This window comes from Oryctolagus cuniculus, chromosome 10 (genome assembly GCF_964237555.1).
Source record: "Oryctolagus cuniculus chromosome 10, mOryCun1.1, whole genome shotgun sequence".
Lineage (NCBI taxonomy): Eukaryota > Metazoa > Chordata > Mammalia > Lagomorpha > Leporidae > Oryctolagus > Oryctolagus cuniculus.
This window is the reverse complement of record NC_091441.1, coordinates 75,866,434-75,890,570: the sequence shown is the minus strand read 5'-3', so window position 1 is coordinate 75,890,570 and position 24,137 is coordinate 75,866,434. Positions and strand designations below refer to the sequence as shown.

Sequence of the window (24,137 nt, the reverse complement as noted above, 5' to 3'; positions counted from 1 at the left end):
ACAGCTCTCAGAAGGTCAGTTGTTAAAAGCTCGCTCATGGAGAGTATCAGCTTGCAGCTCCCTCATGCTCCAGGAGAAGGCACTTAATCTATTCTCTTGCGGTCTTTCAGGTCAGTGGGTTTCTGGGTCTTAGGATCAGGAAGGGAGATGGAGGGAGCAGCCCCCTTGGTGCAGCTGGGCGGGGAGTAGGGTGAGGGGTCGTGGCCGGTGTTACCTGCTGGAGCATACTGGCGGTGAACTGCATGGCCTGGTGGTGTTGCTCCTCCAGCATGTCCATGTGCAGGTCATCCAGGAAGTCGTTCCGGTCATCGTCCATCCAACCCTCGTCCAGCTGCAGGGAGAAGCAGTAGCCAACAGTGCCTTGTAAGTTTCCTTTTGCTTTCATTGTTATTGATTTCTTTGTTAAAAGAAAGGACATTACCCTAGAGGAAAATATTTTGGGGCTCCCTCCGGGAGTCATCCCAGTGCAGTGTGCCCCTTGTTTTTGCTGCAGGTTGGGAAGCCACCCACTCCTGAGACCTCCACTGGGCTGCCACTGTGGCACCGTGGGTTAAGCTGCTGCCTGCAATGCCAGCATCCCATATCTGAGCACTGGTTCAAGTCCCAGGTGCTGTACTTCCATTCTAGCTCTCTGCTAATGCTTCTGGAAAGCAGAAGATGGTCCAAGTGCTTGGGCCCCTGCCCTTCAAGTGGGAGACCAGAATGGAGTTCCAGGCTCCTGGCTTCATCCCTGGCCCAGCCTCGGCTGTTGTGGTTCTTTGGGGGAGTGAACCAGTGGATGGAAGATCTCTCTTTCTCCCTCTCTCTCACTCTGTCTTTCCCTTGCTCTCTCTGTAACACTGCCATTCAGATAAATAGAGTAAATCTTCAAATAAGAGACCGCCAACCCTACATCACATCTGGGGAAGTCTCTGGTGCCCGCTGTGTGTTTTGCAGGGAGCACTCTTTCCCCTGCATCAGCTGCTGGGAGTGAGTCCAACAGGCTGTCTGTGTGGCAGGGTCAGGTGGGGCCAGCCAGGCCTCCTGCTTGCTGGACCACACACGGATTGAGCAGCCCCCAAAGAGAAACTCAAAAGAGTTCTTTGTGACAGAAGCAGGTCTACTAAAGTAAGTGTTTGGCCTGGACAAGAATAACCCTTTCATCAGGCCCCTCAAAAGAGCAGACTCTTCAGGGGTTGACGATGTACAGCCCGTGGGCCCGGCGCTTGTTTTGTTTAAAGACAGAAAATCAAACAGAGCCACACCCATTTGTTTCTGTATCGGCTTTGGCTGTTCTGCACAACGGGAGTCAGCGCCTAGCAGCTGCAGCCCAGACTGTCTGGCCAGCCAAGTCCAGCCAGCTCTCGTCCTCTGGCCCTTTAAGAGAAAATCCGCTGGCCCTCGATGAGGTCACCGCTGATGTACCCTTGGCGCCCATGGCCCTACCAGCGCCAGTGAATCAGACGCCCTGTATGCCGCTGGTTACTTTCCACTTGGCTTTTCAAATCTAAAGACAGCTCCCGCCCCGGATCCCGCATGATAGCCGTCCTAACTGAACAGATGGGGAGGGCCAGCGGGCATGAGTCCAGGGTCCTTTCCATGCAAGGAGATATTGCAGCCCAGCGTCTTCTGAATCAGACTGCTGGGGCCCGAATCCCATCCTGGGTCTCCAGGCTCCTTGGGAACCCCTGGGAACACCAGTCAGGCAGGAGCCTTCCCTGTGTGTAAAGCGCTCTGCACAGGGCCCGCCATGTGTTAGGTGGTCGCTGAGGGTCAGTCACTGATCAATCAGCATTTCTTTCAGTTTTGAAGGAGCCATTTCAAGTCCCCCCATCCCTCCCTCTGCTATTAGAATCGCGACCCATACAGACGCAGGCTGAGACGTGTGTCGGGCATCCTGACGGTCAGCCCCTGGGCTGTGTTTTCCTTTCCAGAAGTTTCCGTTCCTTCTCCTTCCCTGAGATGCCTGCACTAATGAGCCTGCTGGGCCTGCAGTGGGAGTGCTCGGGTGCGAGCCAGCGCCCTCCTTAAATGGTTAAACTATGAATGGGGTTCTAAGTCACTGCCAGTGTGACTTCCTTGCCAGGGTGCAAAGCACTGCAGGGTCAGAGTCGAGACTCAGTTGCTGTTCTACAGCGCTGGAGACGTGGGGTTTTGATCTTAGTAATACAGTTCCAGTTGCGCTTGCAGGAAGCCGACTCACCTGGAGTTCAGGCCTTGCAATCAGCAGTGAGAAGTTCTTGTTTTCCTCGCTGGTGAGAAGGGCGACTGCCTCCTCGCGGTTCTGTACTTCTATCCCATTGATCTTAGGGGGAACAAACAAAAGTGGGGGTGAGTAGACAATCGCATGAGGAAGTCTCGCAGAATCATTGTCTTACTTCAGGCCTGCGTTTGTAACCCCTGCTCACAGCTGGGCAGAAAATTCCACGGAGCTTGGAATTTGGGGAAGGCTTGCTCGGACCGATGCACTTGTCTGCTCTGGGAGAGAGCCTGCCCAAGTACAGTTCATGATGCCACTGTGCATCGGTGAACAGAAGGGGCCGGGGGCCCAGGGTATCACACTGAGAAAAATCAGCGTGTTACGCAGAGGGCACGTCTAAGCAGCGTGATCAGACACCGTGTTTAGGCAGGAGGACAAGTGGAAGATACGAAAAGCATTACTGCAGATATTTTTGGATAATATGGGAGGAGAGGCAGCAACAGATCTCACATGAACCTTACAGAAGCTGACAGCAGAGAAGGGAGTAGAATTATACTTGGGGTTTTGTGTCCCATGTTTGGAATTTGAACTTCTTTAGGCCGAAGGCTCAACTGGGAGTGACACTCTCACTATGACACCTGAGAGCCCTCTTGCAGCCTTTTGGCTTGTGTGTCCTTATAACTTTTGAACTCTGCTGCTGTGCAGGGCTTAGTGCCCGGGGAAATGCTTCCTCCAGGGGACACAGCAATGGTTCCTGTGAGTTGGAGCTGAGTCCCTGTGTGATTTCTTATACCAGGGAACCAAGAGGTAGCAAAAGAGTTGACTCTACTCGGGGTGATAGGGAAGTGGGGTTGCTGTGACAATGTGGGGAGCTGGTCTGGAGCCCAGGGGGTGCTCTGGGGCGCCTCCTAGTGTGCTTCCATGCTCCACGGTAAAGGCTCACGGCAAACTACAGCAACCAAAGGATGCAAAGGGTTTTGACCCTTCAGGGGTGAAGGTTGGTGTTAACTTTCCCTAAGCAATTGAAATTCCAGGTGAAGGCTGGAGAAATGCAGAATGGAAATGGGGAATAAAAATTATTCATGGTGAAGAATGCAATGAGAAAACAGGGTGGATGAGAAATGACAAAATATGAGTGAGAAGTGGTAAAAAGCTAAGCCTGGCGGGACCCCATGAAGCCAAGAATCTCAATTTCTGGGAGATTAAAAAAGGTGGCGGCTTGCGGACCAGAAGGAACTGTTGCTGAAGTAGCAGCTGACAGGGACTGGATTCAGTTTGAATGCGTTTCCAGAGGCGCGCGTGCTAGAAGCTTGGTCCCCATCCTGACAGTGCTGAGCGGAACAACCTGAAGAAGTGGGACTTCATGGGAGGTTATTAGGCCAGGGGGGCTGCACCCTCGGAGGAGTTATGCTGGTCCCACGGAGTCAGTTCTGTCCAGAACGGGTTGTTGTAAAGCGAGGCTACCCTACACAGTGGGCACTCCTACATGAGGCCATGTCTCCTTCCACTTCTTCACCATCTTACGACACAGCCAGGGGGTTCTCAGCCGAGGATGAGCAGATAGGGCCACCCAGTTCTGGACTTCCATCCTCTATCCTCTTTAGTTTATAAAATCCCCAGCATCAGGTACTCTGTTATAGTAGCACAAAACAGACGGGGAGAACGACCCCTAGAAGCTGTTCCACAGAACTGTTATATGTTGAATCATGAAATTTAAAAGAATTTTTGAATCAGTTTTGTTAAAAGATGGTCCTTCCCATTTTAAGGACAAGACGCACCTTGAAATGTTTGATCCACAGTTAATCTTTCAGAGAGCTCTAACTTGGGAATCATCCTGGTTCACGAGACTAGAAAGATTCCCCCAGAATCAGAGAAGATGATGTCAGCTGGCTCACGTTCTGCCGGGGAGGGGGGGGCGGTGTGTTCTGTCCAGTTTGTCTCAGGCCTCACCACTCCCTGTTGCATCTTGCTACCCAGTTTCCCCTACTCATTCTTTTATCTCGTCTGGCCTTGCTGCACATCTGGAGTAGTGGTCCCTGTTCTGTACCCTGTCCTGCGTTTTCAGCCCTTGAATTACCGTTAGCACAGCGAGGCGACCGGTTGGAAGCAGACCTACCTGAATAATGCGGTCTCCTTCTCGGATGCGCCCGTCCTTGGCTGCGATGCTGTTGGGATCGATCTGAAACACACAGCAGACCTCTCAGCACCGGCCAGCCGCACACGAAAATGAACAACAGCACATTCCAGAAGCCATCGCTTAACACCCAGTCATGCTCCTTGCTGTGTTTCTGCTGTCACAGAAACAAACAAGGACAAGTGTCGTGCAAAGAGATACAGGCATGGACTGATCTGCTGCCAAGCCTTCTCCAGGGTCTCTGCTTGGATCCCTGCGTGGCAGCTTTGTCATACCACAGTGTGCCCAGACTCTGCCCAGCTCAGGGGGATGAGGAGGCATAGCCAACCTGCCTTGCAAAAAAACAGTGGTGAAAATGAAACCAATGATGTAGAATGGGTTCAAGGGTATCATTTGTGATGCTGACTAGCAAGACTCCCTTGATATTTTTATAGCACTTCTATTACATTTTGGAAAATAACTAGCACTAGAAGATATTTAAGACGAGTGGTATACAGTATGGAAGGGCTGCCCCTAAATGCATTCATGCTAGATCAACTTGAACTTGGTAGACAGGCAGTGTCCATCCAATGGCCTAGGAGACACAGCTCTTAGTTCATCCCTTTGAGATAAGATTTTACTTCCTGAAAAAAAAAATTGGGTTTGCTCGCTTGGCAGGATAGGAGTGCATAGTAAAGCACTGGTGTTTTGCACTGTCTTTTCTAGGAAGATCAAAACGGCCTCTATCTGTGTACTTTGATGAGTTCACATGAGTTGCATTTCCCGTCTATGAACTCCACTGAAACAGAAAAACAGAGAAAGCGCGCCTTTACAGAGCATAAGTGATTCCATTTACCATTCCACTCAACGAACATGGGCTGCGAAATGTGAATCTGCCGCTCCCTCGGGGCTGAACACAAAACCATGTAAACGGCTCCATTTTATAGCCGATTCGCACGCTTCTCAAGGGTAATTCTGTCTGATGCGATGACACTGGAACTTAACCCCATGTGAAGACAGAGCTCCATGGAGTGTGCTAAAGGGACGAAGCAATTCATCCATGTCTTTCCAAAGGCTTACTCGATGAGCTGGAGTTAAGGTTGGTTAACACAGAAAAGGGGCAAAAACACCCTTTCAGTCTCGATAGGATAGTTGGAAAAAACTGGCCCGCGTACCTCACTTATGTAAATCCCAATGTCATCTTCATCGTCCGTCCGGTAGCACACCGTGAGGCCGAGCTTGTCCTGGCTGTTCATTCGGTAGAGATCTACTTCCTAAACAAAGAAGGGTGTTCCCGGTGAGCGCCAGCAGGCAATGCAGGCCAAGAGGACGTCAAACGCTTTAAAAATATTTGGCTTAGATGATGACCTGGAATTCTCTGCATGCCACTGTGGAGAACTTACTACACAAAGAGTGATTATGGACACGGGATCAATGCTCAGGGCGTGCCTGACCTTTCAGTCAATATAAAGTCATTTTGAAAATAGTTATTCTATTGATCCTCCCAAAGAAAAATTACCCATATTTCACTCAATGTCAAGACTTCTGGGGTAGGGCTTTTAAAAAGCATTCTTTCAATGTCATCCACAAACAAGAGTATTTCCACACCCCAAACCAGCCAGCCAGCCAGTGCAGTGCAAATGTTTCCAACGTGTTGGGTTAAGATGATTTCACATTGTGTTTCCTTAATAGTCATGGTCGTAGAACTTGCAAGCAGATTACACACAGATTGGTCCAAGAAAGGAGGGTAACATGATAGTGTGTAATTAATGCTTTCCACAACAGCTGTGATATTTACAGCAGAGAAATTAGTTTTAGCTGCTATTACTGCAAATTAAATAAGATAAAAGCAAAGTAAGCCCAAACACGGGATGCCTGAGAACAGAGGATGCTATTGTATTTGCCAATTAGCCTGCACTTGAGAATGAAGTCAGAACGTTGAAGAATTGTGGGAGGCCGGGTGAGCACCCTGGGTTTTCTGAGATGTGCACAGGCTAAGTTCCTCTCCACCTGCTCTGCCACTGCCTCCTGCAAGTTTTTGCAGCTGTAGCCTAGGAACCCGTTTGATGGCCGCCTGCTAAGTTTCCCACAGAAGCCTAGTTAGTCTACTTTACAGTGTTATCATCTGCTCACTAACCGGGAAAGCTGCAGGGACCCTGAGCTGGGGTCCTTGTCTACTGTCTGTGGGGACTACTTCTAAGTGGCCTCACTTGAGGGCCCTGAAGGGTAGGAGGGATGGGTGCAGCTGTCATGTGGAGAAGCTCAGAGCAGTTACATGGCAGATAATTCTTAATTCCTCCCCTTGAGAGGCAGGGTACCCAAAACCGTGGGAGAAGAGCAGCAGGTGCAAAGGCCCTGGATGAATATGGCCAAAGCCTCAGGGCAAGGAGGAAAGAAGGCAGGTCAAGTGTATCAAGGCAGTGGGGGCCCAGTGGCCAGCACAAGGCTCTCTGGTTTTAGTCCCACACCTTGGGCACCCATCATTGGGTGAGGACTGCCAAGATCTCAGGCTGCAACATTGTCAGTACAATGCAGTGGTGCAGAGTTGGGGCTACAAAGAAAGGCAGACCTGGGTGCAGGTCGCCAGCCCAGGCTCTTTCCAGCATCTTGAGCATGGGCTGGTGATTCTCTCCAGGGCTGTTTCCCGACTCGCACATTTCTTCTGGCCTCGGTGGGGTGAGGAAGAGGAGGCATGCGGAGTGCTGAGCACAGTGCCCGGCCTTCCAGAGGTCCTCAGTCACTTGGAAGGACGATAACTAAGTGTAGGATGGTTACTGGCCTGAACCCAAAGGTACTGTGGCAGGGAGGGCAGACTTCAACCCCTCCGTAGGATTCCTTTATTAATATTTATTAATTAACATTGGTATGTTAACTAATTTAAGGACTTCCTAATCATAGGTTTAGCAATAGGGTGAATTTTGCATATAATGAAACCCTGTTAATTTCTGATGACTTGGTTGAGTTAGATGGGCGTTTGTTTCCTCATTTCTGAGAAATATACTATGCAGGGGATTAAGGGTCATAGGCCATATTCAGCCACAATGGCAAACTCTTTCCAAATCCTTTGGAAAATCAATCTCTGTCACACAGATATCCTAACCATTGGTCATGCTCTTGTGATCCAGACACAGGTCCAGATATCTTCCTTCGGTTACACTTTATCTGAGTGTGAGCCAAAGGGAAGCCTCCCTTGATTTTGGAGTTCCCTCCTGGTTCCACTGCGTGGATCACATTTCACGTGTATTTGCTGAGGTCCCAGTGCACAGCTGCAGCACAGATGCTGCCACAGGGGCCTGAGCTATCACTGTGGGGGCCTGTGATGCTGGAACAGCGCCACGTGCAGCCCAAGCAGGGGTAGAGATCGCTGGGAAGATTGTAGCAAGACAAATGAAAAAGACAACACATGTTGTGGTATTACTTTTAACAGGGTCCAAAGTAACAACACACGTGCTAGCTTTCCTTGAGTGACCAGTCACCAAAGTAGCTATCGCCCAAGAAAGTACAACAGGTATCATAGTTCCATGGGGCTTTACTGCAATGCTGCTCGGAGTGTGCTTCAATAAGTACAGAAATTGAGAGAAGTGTTTAGAAACTTAGCATCTGTACTTTCTCCTGGTCACCAGGGGTGTGGCCAGCAGACTTGATCAGTGAACAAGGTACTGGTTCAGGTCCTGTTGTGTTAGCCACCTAATGCGGTCAGCTCCACAGTCATGCAGAGTTGAACCACTGGTCAGTGGCAGACTGAAAAGTAAACGAGCCAGCCAGCCTGGTCCTCATGGTCTCTCCCCACAGTCTGACAAGCATGATTCTGCAAGACACAACTAGACTTGAGAACTCTGTTTGACACAGCCCAGGAAAGTAACAAGTCTGGAAAACATGTCTTGGAAAATAGTGGTACCAAGTTCAAGGGGTCTTCAAAAAATTCATCCAAGATGTGTATTAGGAAAAAAAGCATCAGTATAAACTTAGCTTTAAATTGCATTTTTCTGTGAACTTGTTGAAATATCCTCCTGTTGATGGTATGCAAGTACAAAAGAGAGAGACTCACAAGGAATGTGCGAACTGATGTTCTGTAGAGACAAGGGTTACATTTGGCCTAGTACCACATAGGTGGCCAGATTTCAGAAGTCTTTAGCATGTGATTTTGATAAAAACCTAACTGGAAAAGCATTTTTATTCCATTTTTTAAAAAGATTTAGTTATTTACAGAGAGAGAGAGAGAGAGAGAGAGAGAGAGAGACGGGGGCTGATGTCAGTTCATTTTGCTGCTGGCAGGATGATTTTTTTTCCTGCATGTTTTCCTTTTGAATCTGCCCGTTTCTTCCTACAAATCCATATACTTTTTTTTTTTTTGCCAGGCAGAGTGGACAGTGAGAGAGAGAGAAAGGTCTTCTTTTGCCGTTGGTTCACCCTCCAATGGCTGCCGTGGCCAGCGCGCTGTGGCCGGCGTACCACGCTGATCCGATGGCAGGAGCCAGGTGCTTCTCCTGGTCTCCCATGGGGTGCAGGGCCCAAGCACTTGGGCCATTCTCCACTGCACTCCCGGGCCACAGCAGAGAGCTGGCCTGGAAGAGGGGCAACTGGGACAGAATCCGGTGCCCCGACCAGGACTAGAACCCGGTGTGCCGGCGCTGCAAGGCGGAGGATTAGCCTAGTGAGCCGCGGCGCCGGCCCATATACTTTTGTAAGAAAATTGTGTAAGAAAACTTTGCAGCAGAGTTTCAGGCTAGAACAGAAGACAGTTCAGAAACATTTGCTGCTTTAAAATATCTTCACCTGAATCACCAATAACTGAATCAAGAAGATCCATTTATGCTTCCTTATTTAAACACCTTTTGTAGGCTCCCTCAACCCCACCCTGTGGTTACGAGCACGTTGGAACAGGCTGAACATCCCCACTCTGAAAATCTGCGATCTTAAATGCTCTAAAATCTGAAACTTTTTGAGTGACAGAATGACACCCGAGTGAAAAATTCCACCTGACCTCGTGAGACAGGCTGAAAGGCAGGTGCACTGGAAATATCCCATGATGCTGCCTTCAGACTGTGTGTATAGGTGTACGTGAGACACGTAAGGGTGAGGCATGGGGAAGGCGGGGTCTCACTGGAAAGACCTGCCCGGAGTATGTCAAAGCTGCTTTCGCCCACTCCACCTTCCTGCTCACAGTGAAGCAAAGCTGGAGGATCTGATCTTAAAAACAGACCTCGGGCGGCAGCATAATTCTGGTTTAAGGAGCACTATTCTGGAGCAGTTTTCTATACTGGAAGTGGTCTGTGTTTTTCAAAAAAATTTTTATTTGAGATGGGGAGGGAAAGAGAAAAGAGAGAAAGAGAGCGAGCAAGAGAGAGAGAGAGTGTGTGCACCCCCGAATCTTCTGGTTTACTCTCAAATGCCTGCAATGTCTGGGAATGGGCTGAGGTCAAAGCCAGGGCCACAACCCAGGTCTCCCCCACGGGTGGGAACAGGAACCCACTCACTCGAGCCATCGCTCTGCTTTCCAGGGTCTACAGTAGCAGGGAGCTGGAATCAGAAACTGGAGCTGGGTGCTGTGATCCAGCTTCCCTAGTGTGGGACTTGGGCATCTTAATTGGCATCCTAACTGCTAGGCCAAATGCCCACCCTGGTCCAGGTTTTAGAGCGGGGCTGGGGAACCTTTTCTTTTTGGCTATTTATACCAGCACTTGCAGGCCGTACAAAATGATCAACCTAAAAATTAGCCTGCTATAGATTTATTCGAGTTTTGAATCCCACTTGCACTTGCCTTGGTCAGGGCCAGAGCAAATGATTTCACAGGCCTTATGTGGCCTGCGGGTTGGACACTGCCCACCCCTGTAGGATGAGTGGCACTAGGTGAACCCATGCTGGGACAGCACATTTTAAGTGGCAATAAAGCCAAGAGTATTCTGGAGTTTACACCAGGAATGTACTTGACATTGGCGTTAGGATGACGTGGGCTATAATATTTCCTTGTTTTCCCTGGACCTTCTTAGGAACGTTAAACAAAGGCCAGAGAAGTTTCAATTAGAAGGCACAGGATACGACTTCGCCTCGGTCATTCAATCTCCAAGGGACGGTTCAGGCTCACGGAGAAGAGGCCAGCTGCTAATGGGCTAAGCTCAGAGTGAACCGTGCATAACAGCTTCTCAGGAGCTCATGAGAAACAGCAATGTAAGAGCTCCATACAGATTCGTGGTTTACCTCAGTTGCTCATAAAGCAGATTAGAGTGAACAGGAGCTTAGTAATGAATTGTGCAATAAAAGCAGTGTCTAGCCTGTATGCTGTGCAACAAGCATGCTCAGTAAAACTGAGTGAATGAACTTGAGATTTTAAGGCAGGATAAAGACACAATAAAAAATTACATATGTCAGCTTGGCTTTGCCATTATGAGTGAGGTCGCCTTGGGCAAGTCACTTAACTTCGTTCTCCAGTTTCAAAATAAGCCACGCTAGTTTGAGGCTGAGTAGAAATTAAAATTTGCTGAAACTTACTAAGTGTTTTATAAATTCTCAACATTTCTTGCTGACTCTGAGCTGGCCTTACACACCAGAGTGTATCACTTAGAGCGTGGAGGTTATCAATACATATTTGTCTGTGATGATGGAGATAAGATTTCAAAGGAGACCATTAATCAATCTGGTATGAATAATGCATTAGCATTATCTGAATTACAGCTACCCCCAGCCCTGTATCCTGTTGCTTACTGGTCTAGATGGACCGCTTGATAAAAACGAACAGCTAAGCCTGACATTTCAGATGAAATTGAAACGATATTCCAATTAAGAGTATTAAGGGGGCCATTCAACCCCGGCGAGTCAGGCTCTCTGTTTCAGTATCGGCCACTTTAATCAAAGGGGACCCCGAGACTAATTTCGATGGTTTATTCTCCTCCAGGAAGACTGGTCGCTGGAGCACAACTCTGCATCTTAGAGGTCCAGCTGGCTCTGCTTATGATCCCAACAGTTGCTGTTTGGGATGCAGTCGTGTCTGTGAAAGGGCTGCGTTTTCTCCTAAGGACCTTCGATTTGAGATAGGCTCACAAGGGATTTATTCTGTCATTGAGCTGATAGTTATTGTACGCCAGCTATGCACCAGACATTGCTTAATCAAGAAGACTAGGACAGATTGAGTTATACCAGAGCCCCCACCCCTTAGAGCTTATTTTCTAGTCGGGTGACAGACAATAAGTAGAAACTGACACCGGTGACGTAGCGATGCTTGAGAGAGTGGCCAGGAAGCTTCTCTGGAGAGGTGACATTTGGGCAAAAGACGCAGCTTTGCAAAGATCTGGGGGAAAGGTTATGCAGGCTGCCAAGTGCAGGTGGCAGTGCAAAGAACGTGGGAGATCCTGATGCCGCAGGGAGAGAAGGCTGACTCCATCAGAACAGGGCTCACTTGGGAGACTTCCTTGCCCTGGGCCTCAAAGGCCCAAGAAAAATGGCTAGATTGGCTGGGGCACCTGCATTGCCTCTGGGGCCATTCCAATTCCCTTCCCTTCTACTTAGGTTACTTGATGATACCAGATTTTTGGACATCATCTGGGGGGGCCCCGCCCCTGTTGAAACCGTAGCTTTCCCTTTCCTCTCTGGTCTCAGAATGACATCATCACAACACAGTGCAGGTGACAGCAGGCTGCACAGCCTGGAGAGGGCTGCTGCTGCTGAATCACCTGGGAAATTAAAACAATAGATTCAGGACAAAGCCTTCTTCAGACACTTATTTTCCTTCTTAATTGCCTGCAGGAAGATCTAGAGCAGGTGTTCAGTACCTGAGAATTTATGGGTAATTATTTGACTGCTTAACCCTAGGGTGTCCTTGGGGATCGTGCCTTTAACTTGAGGCAGTTTCACAATGACAGGGATTTGCTACCTAAATATGATCATTTTGTGTGCTTTAAGCTGGGGGGGCATTTGTTTTTCCTTGTGCATTTATTTCAGTAATATCCCAACACACTCATCTATAGAGTCCGCTGTGCGAATTGTCCTTTGAAAGGTGCTGATTTTGGTCTAACTCTGCTTAGATGATGAGCAATGTTCTCAGATTGCCCCTCCATGCACACCCCAACTCCAAAACACCTGATCACTCCGAAATCGAACCTCATCAGACAGGATGACTCCAGAAGACACTGTTGCCTGTTGTAAGAAATCTCGTGGGAGAAAGGGAGACAGGTGTGTGCCAGTGTCCCTGAAACGCAGGTCTGCTAAGGAGACACAGGTCTCAGCAGTGGGCTTTAACCTGTTGGTGTTCTTTAAACTGACCAGGTGCCCTTCCCAAGACAGACCAGTGAAACCGGGTGGCACTGGGGGGTGCAGGCACTGCTCTCCCCTGCAGATTCCCTGCTGGCACGTGGCCAGGAAGGTGTCACCCCACTGTCTGAGTCTGTTTTGTCTTGTAACACAATACCCAGAGCGGGTTACTTTAGACAGAAGAGAACTCTATGCAGCTCAGTTTTGGAGGTCCTGGAGCAAGTTCATGCCTGGTGAGATTGAGAGACAGAGAGAGACAGAGAGAGAGAGAGAGAGAGAGAGAGAGAGCACATGGCAAGACAGAAGCAAGAGGGCAACCTCGCGTTCTAAGTTTGTTGTCACGGGAGCCGCTCCCTCTGGGAGAACAGTGTTAATCCCCTGTGAGCAGTGCTCTGTAACCTCCTCCCAACCACTGGGCCCCCACCTCTTACAGCTGCCAGCATCTCAATGCCACCCCAGGGAGCAGGCTCCCCCCCCCCGGGGCACACGCATCTCTGGGGGACACACCTAGTCCGTATCTAAACCATAGCTCTGTGGCTTCTTCTCGCCCTGACCTCAGCTGCTGTCCCCACAGCATTTGGGATGGTCGCAGTTGCTCACCCAAAACCCCAGCTGGTGCCGAGGTAACAGGAAGAACCTGGTGACAGTGATGGCTAAGCTGACGGGGACAGGGGACCACAGGTGCAAAAGCAGCCTTCCTGCTGGGTGTGGACTCCCCGCGCTCTGGGATAGCCTCTTTCAAGGCAGCCTGGAGATGGAGACCATCCATATCCCGTGTTTCTAAGAAATAACAAGCCCATGTCCAATGCGTGAGGGCTTGTGAGTCCCTGACAGGCAGGCAGGTGGTGACTTCCGGCCCGTGCGTTTCTAGTGCCATGCAGTATGTGTCATGCAATGGAGCCTATGTCACAGCTCATGCAGAACGCAGACCGTAACACGGGGGCAGCACTGGGGCACAACGGGGTAAGCGGCTACTTGGGACGTCTGCATCCCACAGCTCAGGGCCTGATTTCAGTCCTGGCCGCTCTCTGCTTCTGAGCTACTTCCTGCTAATGTGCATGGGAGGCAGCACGTGATGCCTCAAGTATGTGGGAGACCCGGATGGGGCTCTCCCTCTCGCTCTGTCAATCTGCCTTTCAAGTAAACAAATGAATCTTTAAAGAAATAATAAAAAATAGAGAAAAACAAAGGAAAAGACAAGCATAGATGTGAAGTTGCAGAGAATCAAAGTTCTAACTGAAAATATTCCTTTGGTCCCCTTTGATTCTCTTTGTCTCTGTTTATTTTATGTGTGAGAAGACAGAAGTTGCTCTATTAACACGGGCTAACATGTCTCCAAGGGCATATTTCTTTCTAGCCCATGGCAATTGCATGGACTGAATGGATGATGTTAATGACTTGGGGCACTTTTTATTTAAAAAAAAATTCATTTATTTATTTGAAAGTTAGAGCCAGAGAGAGAGAGAGAGAAAGGGAGAGGGAGAAACACACTTCCATCCACTGGTTCACTCCCCAGATGGCCACAATGGCCAGGGCTGGGCAAGGCCAAAGTCAGGAGCCAGAAAACCTCATCCAGGCCTCCCACGTGGGTGCAGAGGCCCAAGCACCTGGGTCATCTTCCACTGCTTTCCCCAGGCCATCAGCAGGGAGCTGGATCGGAAGTGGAGCAGCCCACACAGGGACTGGCATGGAACACATATTTTACTGCAGTGGAAGAAACGCACAACCAAGGCCTCCCTGGTGTGACTCAGGAGAACGAGAGGATGTCAGAGCTCCAGTGTCTTTATCTTGGCCCACGGCCTCCAGGTCAGAGCTCCTGCAACCTCAGTGTGCACCGAGGCCCAGGGGGCCCTGCGGAAGTGAAGGCTCTGACTTTGAGGCTCTGGGGGCTAAGGTCTACAGCTGCTGTGCCTCTCAGGTGTCGCTGGGCTGCTGCCAGGCTTCCTGCTCTTCAAATACTAAAGTTCCAGGGAATTGTGTCTCAGGGGCTCGCTGCTGCCAAAGACAAGAGGCCCCCACCCCCAGGCAGTTCCTAAGCTCACTCTAGGTGAGGCTGGGCACATCTTTAATATGAGCCCATCTGTTTGGAAAGACAGGACGAGAGCAGGCAGTAGTGGCCTAGGCTCCCTGGTGTCAAACACCGGGACTTTGTAACACTGTCTTGTGTGCACTCTATTCAGTCGTATGGGGCTTTCTATTTGTGGCAATATTGATGTTCAGTTTCCTTGTGAGGCAGTTATCCAGTGTGTCTTTAAAAACAGAATTATCTTAGTTTAAAGACACTGAGTTAAAGGGAAATAGAAAGTAAATAGCAGTTCTGGTGAGATTCGCATGCAAGGCGGGGCGGATGGCCCAGGGTGGGCAGACCCTGCTGGGGAGGCTCAGGCAATCTCCTGAAACCCAGTGGAAGCTCCTATAAGCATGAAGAGATCGCAGCTCTCATCAGCACCTCAAAGGTCTTGGAAACTAAACGAAAGAACTGAAGAACCCATGCTAGCAAGTCCCAACGACTGCCAAGTCTACACCACTTCCTAAATCTAGCTTCTGAGAGATGTGACAGCTTTTCCAAGAGCCGTACTTCATCACAATTATAATGATCATCACCGAGCAGCATTGCCCCATAAAGATGATTAATTAGCACTCCCTTCCGCAGAGCAGGATTTCTCCAACTCCAGGCTGAGGGAGTGTGAACAAAGAGGTCTGGGAGGTCCTGCCTCCCATGGCTGTTCCCTTTGCCCAGGGTATTCGCCGCGCTAGTGAAGCCGTCAGATTCTGAAAGTCCTCTAAGAACATCTTGAGCTTTCTTTCATTTGGTCTTTCCCGATTGTACTGATCAGATCATGGTTCCCCTTTGGGGAGGGAGATGTAGGAACGACATAAAGCCCAGGTGTTCAGAAGGCGTCGTCAGCTGCTTCACTAGCTAGCCTTGAACCTGGGCCGCCAGGACACTAGACGTAAGAGGCAAAATCCTTATTAGTAAGAACAGGCTACTTTTCCTGGAGCAGTTACTGGATGGCAAGCATGTGGGTCGTTGGTTGGCAGACAGCAGAAGCCATCCACGCTTTGTACAGTTAGAGTAATTGCCAGTCCTGTTTAGACCAGAGGCATTTAAGGAGAACTCAACATTTTCAAAACAATGTCATGGAGTCAGTGGCGTCTCTAGTGACAACGGCTTTGCTTTGCCCATCTGGCAGTCGGCGAGCAGCAGTTCAAAGCTGTCGTGTGCACTCCTTTTATTGATGTCCAGCTTCGGTTTTTGGAATGAGAGCTCTTGGCGACTTGAAAGCAATGCTCTCGGAGCACAGCGATTTTCTACCATTCAGCTGCTTCTGTCACTGCACCGGCCCTACCGCCACTAAATAACTCATCACCTTCAGAAGCGTCCGTGGGGCAGCCCAGATTACACAGCAGCTGGCCATGAAATTGGATAAAATGTTCGTGGGTTTCCTCGGCTGACCTCCTGTTGGTGCCAACAGGCTTACCTGTCAGCATCAGGTACCTTTTGAAAATGCACCCTGTTACTGTCCTCCATAAAGTCAGCTTTCAGAAATGCTCCCATGTCTCTTGGAAACACACTGAAACAGGAAACCATGTTTCCCCCAAAATACAACTCCATCATGGATGCTGGTGTTTTCTCTGTTTTCTGTCACTTTTTTTTTTCTAAATTATTTTGTCAGTGAGGAAAACCTGAAAAAAACTTCTGTGAACTGATACATGCCTCCGGTGTAATGAATAGGTGACGAGTTCTGCTTTGCCACATCTAAGGAGCAAACAACTCAGAGGATCTTTCAGTATCTAGGAAGGCCATAGAAGTACACTTCACACCTGCTATTGGATACAGATGTGAGTCATCGCTAGCAGTAATTTAGAACACATGGGGGTGAGCAGCACTAATCCAGAACACGTGTGTGTGAGTGGTAGGGACAGGTTTTCTGAACGCACAGAGTTCTGGATCAAGCAATGCACTCCCCAACACTTCCCTGGGACCCTTTGTGCCCACACACACTGTAATTCAGGACAAGGTACTCCCCAGAGCCCACTGAACCAAACAGCAGTGTGCCTATAGAACGATGCCTGAAGCCAAGTGAAACAGTGCCAGTTAAATGATACCCTAGAGGATAGTTAAGGAGAGGCCACAGAGCCTCCGATGGACAAGTGAGGAGTGAACGGTCCAGGTGGGCAGCTTATCACGGAAAGCAGGCACGAGACCCAGCTGGAGGGCCTGGTCTTGACACCAACGTCAGACTCCGCTTCTTCCCTCGCAAGGCAGGAGTGTCCTGTTAGAAATCCCAGGATAGGACGGCCACAGAGGCCTCCTTGTGAGGGGCGTGTTCAACTTGGAAGAGGGGAAATGCTGGGATGGTTATCAGCCAGGGCTGGGCAGGAGCCACCCAGAGATAGTAACAGAGACAACTCTAGAGAGAGAATCCTAGAGAACAGAAAGGGAACCCTCCTGTCACTCTTACTAAAAGGAAAATGAGAAACAGAACTCTTGTTAGCAACTTGCTGTCCTCGAGGTATTTTAACACTTAGCAGAGGAGTGTCTGAATTGTACGGCATCAACAGTCTTGATTCCTCTTTGGCCTCAAATAATGCGTAAGGAGAGTTACGGATTTGATTCATCTCTTCAAGATAAGAATTAGAAAACCTGGAGCAAGCAGTGGGCCACCGCTTTGTGTTAGGGCTGGTGTTCACTCCAGTAATTTGTCCTCCTGTTCTTCAGCATCTGCCTTTGAGCAAGAAAAAAGTGAAGTCCTGGGGCCAGTGCTGTGGCGTAGCGGGTAAAGCTGCTGCCTGCAGTGCTGGCATCCCATATGGATGCTGGTTTGAGTCTCGGCTGCTTCACTTCCTATCCCGCTCTCTGCTATGGCCTGGGAAAGCAGTAAAAGATGGCCCAAGTCCTTGGGCCCCTGCACCCACGTGGGAGACCCGGAAGAAGCTCCTGGCTCCTGGCTTTGGATGGGCACAGCTCTGGCCATTGCGGCCAATTGGGGAGTGAAGCACCGGACAGAAGACCTCCCTCTCTCTCTCTCTCTCTGCCTCTCCTGCTCTCTCTGTGTAACTCAAGTAAAATAAGTAAATCTTAAAAAAAAAGTGAAGCCCTAAAAGATAGAAGTTAGGGTGAGTCTTGGCCTAGTGGTTAAGGACGCTGCTGGGATGCCCACATCACAAACTGGGGTGTCTGGGCTGAAGTCTCACCTCTGCTCCTGATTCCAGCTTCTTGCTAATGCCACACAGGTGACAGGTCAAGTCGCTGGGACCCCGTCCCTGACATGGGAGACCCCAGACTGAACTCTGAGCTCCTGGTTTTGGCCTGGCCCAGCCCCTGCCATTGCTGGTGTTTGGAGGAAGCAAACCAGTATATGTGAGATCTCTGTTAAATCAATCAAATAAATAAATTCTCAGAAAATTTACAAGCTAGATGAGGAGGAGGCTTACCTTACAAGGATATATGGGTTATGTGAGAACCAGGTTGAGAATCTTGGTTTTTAAGCGATTAAAATTAAAAATAAAAAATAATGTAAACCCAAACCCTGTTTGCTTTGTTTTGAAGGGGAAGCGAAAGGAAAGCTTGGCTGTGCCTTTTACAGGCGCGGTCACAGGTGCTGCTGCCTTTGATAGTCTTCAGCAGCACCCACAAATGAAATGTGCTCTAGGAAAGAGCTCAGTAGGCCTGCTGGCTTCCCCAGAGTGACCCCCGAAGGGAGACAGGGCGCTCTCCTTACCTCCAGCTCCAGCTCCTCCCTGTCCATCTCCTGGTGGATGTCCCCAATGTAGTCGTTTGGATCATAGTACTCGTGGGCGGACGGATGCCTGAAAAAATAGTGCAAGATCCTGAAGGCCCCACTTCTAGGATAAGCATCTCACTTTATTACCCTTCTGTCAGGCCCAGCAGGGTTTGCATGGGCCTCCCTAGCCCACTCCTCTTTGGATGTGGATCTGGGCACAGTCAGGACCTCCATCATCAGAGTTCCACTACCTGCCCAGGAGTCCGTTTGCTCTGCAAGGGGGTAAGCTGGGAGGTAAGGCACTGCGAGGTGCAATGCTCTCTGAGCCCAGAGTCTGTCCCCTAGCCAGCTAGTCATTTGTGCAATGCGACTCATTGCCAACTCAGTCTCTGGGCAGGAGACAGGCCCGTGTTACCACGTACTGCTTCCGCGTTAGGTTTTAGCTCTGGAGGGATGTAAGATCAACTTCAGGCAACACTCAAACACACACGCCAGCCTCTGAGATTGGTTCTAACAGTGATGAATCAAAGTGTGATGTGATCTTCTAGGACATTGTCTTCCTGAATCTTCTGACTGTACCCACAGCAAGAAACGTGGGCTGCACTCCCCAGTATGCACGCACGTGTTTGCAGTGTTTGTACCTCCCTGTGGGCATACATGCATGTGTGTGTATGCGTGCATATATGCACACACACTCATTCTGCCAGGAGGCTGGACACTGTGTGTTCCTTTAGGACAACACACATAGAGCACACTTCACAGAACCCACTACCTTTTGGAAATGTCCCGAATGGGATCTTTAGGAAAAAGGCAATGGGAGTTACAACACGCCTGGTCAGCGGCTTTGAATGCAGCTGGGGGTCCATGGTGCTAGATGCCGATGGAAAGCTCTGGCCTCTGACTGCTGGCTGGGGACCCAAATCTCACTTTCTCAAAAGGACAGCCCAGCAATCAATGGGCTCTGGTCGTCCCTCCCAGGCACTTAGTTTTGAGACAACAGATCAGACCTGAGTGGTCATTCAAACAAGGGCTGGCTTTCAATTTGCGGGACCCATCAGGCAATACGCTGCCTGCACTTAAGGGGCTTTTAGTACTGAGGATACTGGTGGAAGGACTGGGCTCTCAAGCGTCAACTTAACCCTCCCCACTCAATTCCGATTCGTGCTCTGGCCACTGTGTGACCTGGAGGCCACATCCTGGGGACGCCTGACCTCTGGACTCCTCTGACATTTCTCAAGTCACCCCGGGGGGATACGTCATGTCATGTTAACCAGACTTAAGAGGAAATTAGGGGTTTGGCTCCTGAAAGACCTGTCACTCGGGCAGTTCAACATTTAAGAGCCAGGAGTAGCCTTCCAGGCCTCATCAATAACATGAGGCCGTTTTGGTGGGGGATGTCAGATAACTGATTTGGATGAGTGGGTTCAGCACATCAGTCACTTGTTCCTTGGGACCAGCTGGGACACCAGAGAGTGTCGTGGCTAAGAGCTGGGAGCCGAAGGCGACACACCTGCCTTTCCCCTGGGGTGCTGCTAGCTCAGGCAGAGTAGAGTGGGGTGGGGTTGCAATTCCTCACTGGTGCAGGAGGACCAGGCATGAGAAATACTCTACAGGTGCCAGCAGTTCTGTGAGCACTTGTACCCCATGGGGCAATGTCAGGGGGATGCCTGTCTTCTGCCCTTACATACTGTCAGCTACAGTGCAACCTACTTTTTGCCCAGCTTGGGGAATTCACCCTGGGTTCCAATGACAGCCAACCACTAAAGTCAGGGATTGAAAGACAAGCCTTTGTCTGGGATTTGACAGAACCACAGGAAACAAGTGCTTACTCCAGCTATTGAGTTACTAGGAGACATCCAACAGGTTTCGTGCTGAGGTTTTGTCTGCAAGAGGTGAAAAACACCCTTGGAAATAATGCATCGAATCAATGATCCCCACCCAGCTGGAATCAAGATGGGAAGAGACGGAGGTGACCTTAGCATCAGCTAGAGAGGCTGTGTCCCCTGAAGTTCAAGGTCCCATGGAAAAAGCAATGTGAGAAGGTTCTCGCTTTGCATTTTCTCCCGAATGTTTTCCATCAGTCACTGAATTGATAGTGACGGCTGCTACCATTTATTGCGGGCTCACCATCTGCTATGCTGAGAACGTTCCATGCATTATTTCATTTCATCCTTCAACAAGCCTATAAGGCAGATACTATTTTTATTGCCACTGTAATGCGGGCAGGGGGGATAAAGCCTGGGGAAATAAAGTAGTTGCCCAAATTCCACAGCCCGAAATTGGTTTGAGCATCAGGGTTTTCTCACTCTGAGGTGCTGCACCACTCTCTGCAGCAGCAATGAAGCCAGAGGAAGCTTCAAGTGTGAGGAGATGGACGTGGGTGTTGCATCCGTGCGGACGCGAGGCACGTCCGGGCTTCGTCCAGGGATCCCGGTTTGCAACGAAACCAAGGAAAGCAGAATCCCCAACGTGCAGAGCCCTCTTTACTCGCTCCGTTGTCTGTTTAAAAGAACAATCAGCATTCCCTGCAGTAATAACTACGAAACCTTCCAATTACCATTTGCGGTGATTAAATTTTATTCCGAAACAACTTTTACAACATTTGTAAGTAATTCTGTTCTTGGAATATCATTTGAATAACTCCGCTCCAGGGTTATAATAAAGTCATTAATATGTCGGCGCGGTTTTGAGCAGGATCCGATTTATTGCCTCTATAAACAATAAAGTTAAACACAGGCAACTTGGAGGAAAATTATAAGACACATTAATTTTTTCCACCGCAGGGAAAGGGAAAAGCCAACTTCACCGTACTTATTAATGCACTAGTAGCTCATGGTCATGGTTACTTACTCCTCTGGCAGGAGATAGGGATCCAGCACGGGTGGGCTCGGGGAGGACATCTTGGTGAGAGCCATGATGTGTTCGAAGGTGATGTCCGTTTGCGTGGCTGTGTCCACCAGCTGCGACTCGGAGGGAGGCGTGAACATCTTGGTCCTTGGTGTTCGCCTCAATACCTGTACCACGATGGGCTCCTTGGCTGTCTTGAACGCTTCCACGGCCTGGTCATGAGTTGCCCGGGATAAGTCTTTGCCGTTGACCTGTTGAGACATAAGTTAGGGGAAGATGGGATTATAATTGAGCAGAAACTGCCAACACTGATATGTGGTGTGACTGCACGTGTACACATCTATAAGGAAGACGCACGTGGGGGTGTCAGAGAGAGAGAGAGAACTGCAATGTGCAATGTTGAGGTTTCCCAAAGAACGCCTAGGAGGAATGGGGTGAGTTTGTGGGCATACAAATCTGGCATTAAATAATAAATCCCACGGCAGGGAGGCCTTGGCTCCTACTGGCGCACAGTTTACATAGTTTCATCACTTGCTCATCTTGCCTGTGAAGGAGAAGACCAGCCCCAAGCTCAGAACCTTTATCAGGGCAGTACTGGCTAACTAGGAATTAATTACCTTGTTATGTGTTGATGGTGTCTGTTTCTCCAGTGTGTCACAGGTAATGCTACTTTTCCTTTTATGGAAGTGTTAGGACATCTCCTTTTATAGTTTAATTTGTTTGCTTTTTTTCTTTTTAACAAGTGCATCACAGATGCTAAGTAAATGATAATCAAGGCTGTAGGTGTAGCTAAGCGCAGAGAAGAAACTCAAATGGCCAACAGCTGCAGAAACCCAGCTAGCTTCATTGCAGTTTTGTTTCTCAGTGTGTGCAATGCTTTGCCACTACTATAACCCCAATGCTTGTATTTACCGAGTGCCTACTGTCTACCACATGACTTAAGTAAGCGCCCCCACCCCCCCAAACAGGGTTATTGTCCTGTGAAGTTGGTGGACTCAGAGGTATGTTGACCTCCCTTCCCTATAGCCTTAGATAAACTCCAGGAGCTGACCTCGGTCATTCCTGGTGGGTCAGAAGTTCGGATGCTTGGCCAGGATTCTCTCTGTTGGCACCGCGAGAACTAACTCCACACAGCTCTCTTTAGAACAGCTTACATACCATGAAAGAGAAAGAATCTTCTTTCTAAAAACTGGAGTCATTCCCAGCAACAGGGAAGCCCAACCACTTCATTCACCCTCTCTCCTCCCCTGGACAAGAAAGGAATTCCATTCAGGAAGTTACATCATACGAAGATAGTTTGGCGATGTCTTATGGTTGGACTGCATGAAACCTAGCAGGCTGTAAAATATTTTAACGTGATTCTCTACGTTGGGTTGGTTGGCAATTGAAAACCACATATAAAAAGATGGTGTGAGTCTCATATTCTACAGAATACATGGCTGCAGAAGTTCCCCAGCTTCTTGGATCTTCTGTGGACAGTGCCACTGACGCGTGTTGGTCACTGAACATCCATGGTGCCTGAGCTGTAACGTCTTGGGTCGATGCTTCCTTTCACTTGGCATGTGTGTGGCACTTACACATGCACACATGTCAGAACACCGAGCCAAAGCCCCCCCCCCCCCCAAGCATCTTCTTGAAGCACAGCACTTGTTTTCCTTCTGCCCATGCAGGGCTCAAGTATTGATCGCGTTCTCTTTCACCGCGACCCCACAGGAACGGCAGCTCTTAGGCCAGAGTGCCTTGAGGAAGAGATGTCAGATCCTTTCCTTGTTAGGAAGCCCAAATGCATGGTGCCAGTGCAGGTGGTGAGTGATCTGGATTTAATCCGCGTGAGTAATTTACTTCCATCATGTGGGAGTTTGGTAGAACAAGAAGTGTGGGTCACAGAATGGCCCAAGAGCATCTGAAATGTCACAGGTGCACTTGAGCCAATACAACTCACATCCCCGCCTTGGAAGATGAGCAACAGATGGGTTTAACGCTGTGGTTACCTTTACCCTTTGAGAAAAGAACAGAATCATGCAGGAATTCTCTCTAGCTTTCCAAAGGACCATCGTACAGGGTCCTGTACAAGATGTGGAAGCTGCGCTTTCCCTGTGTAAACATCAGACCCTTTGCCCAAAGGGAGTGAACACGTAGTTTTCTTACCAGGACAGCTTTTTTCCTTTCAACCTCCTGTTCTCTTCCAAAGACGCAGGAGAGGTATTAGACTCCAGGCGTCTTCTAAGTCGGGTCTCTGTCTTAGGTCAGTGTTTCACACGTGCAATGAGGACTCACAAATACAACAGCAGTTTGCAATGTCAGCTGCTGGCCAGCAGGGTTCCCTCCCTGTCCCCCTGCCTCCTCTCTGCCAAGAGAGCTCTCATGTTGCTTCTTGGAGGAGACTTTGAGGTGTGGAGTTTACTGGCTTTAGCTTATCATGGTGGTTTTGTTCCTTCTGTCCAGAGCTGGCCTTAGGCCAGGGTCTCCAATCAAACCCATTTCCTCTGTATCCTTCCACAAGCCAGATGGCCCTCTCTCTCAACAGTTCAGGGATGGAATGCCCAAGGATGCAGCTTTGGGGTCAGGGCAGGGCTGGAGTCCTGGCTGTGGGCTTTGGGCAATTTAACCGCACTCCTGGACTCAGCATCCTCTTGTGCAGTGGAATTCTGGCTGGTGGGATAAAAGTGGGCTCTGCTAGGGGCTGGGCGTCCTTCCCTGCTTCTGAGCAAGTTGTCTATGTGCATCTCTTAGCCCCATGGCAGCATTTTGGGGGCCAAGTTAACACACTGAGGTGCGGGAGAATTGGGGTCTCTGGGTATGTCACTGAACAAGTGCACTGACAGCCTAGACTCTCATTGCACCCACTTCTTTTCCTATTTGGTATTACATCCCATGCTTGAAGCCATTGGCTTTGGATCTTAACTACCTACAGCATCAAACATCCCAACAGGTGTAAGGCATGGATTTAATCTCAATTATTCCAAAAGACATTGTTCTATCTGTGTAAAAGAATGAGTGAAAATGCTTCTCTGATTAGAGACGC

The 24,137-nt window shown here is 49.3% G+C and overlaps 1 protein-coding gene and 1 long non-coding RNA gene across 4 annotated transcripts in view; one reads left to right on the top strand and one right to left on the bottom strand.

The window, feature by feature from the left end:
• The window catches only part of LOC127492315 (uncharacterized), a 199,228-nt gene extending 178,705 nt beyond the window's left edge, over positions 1–20,523 (top strand). Inside the window, exon 5 of the long non-coding RNA XR_007921533.2 lies at positions 5,019–20,523. This is a non-coding gene — a long non-coding RNA (uncharacterized lncRNA). The remainder of the gene's footprint in view (positions 1–5,018) is intronic.
• The window catches only part of PDZRN3 (PDZ domain containing ring finger 3), a 252,081-nt gene that overhangs the window by 2,888 nt on the left and 225,056 nt on the right, over positions 1–24,137 (bottom strand). For all 3 annotated transcript variants that reach the window (XM_051851467.2, XM_051851469.2, XM_017343969.3), the window contains 6 exons: positions 21,116–21,363; positions 18,263–18,350; positions 5,468–5,566; positions 4,296–4,358; positions 2,183–2,284; positions 215–331 (listed from right to left, as the gene is read on the bottom strand). In XM_051851467.2, the coding sequence (XP_051707427.2) occupies positions 215–331; positions 2,183–2,284; positions 4,296–4,358; positions 5,468–5,566; positions 18,263–18,350; positions 21,116–21,363 (717 nt within the window). The remainder of the gene's footprint in view (positions 1–214; positions 332–2,182; positions 2,285–4,295; positions 4,359–5,467; positions 5,567–18,262; positions 18,351–21,115; positions 21,364–24,137) is intronic.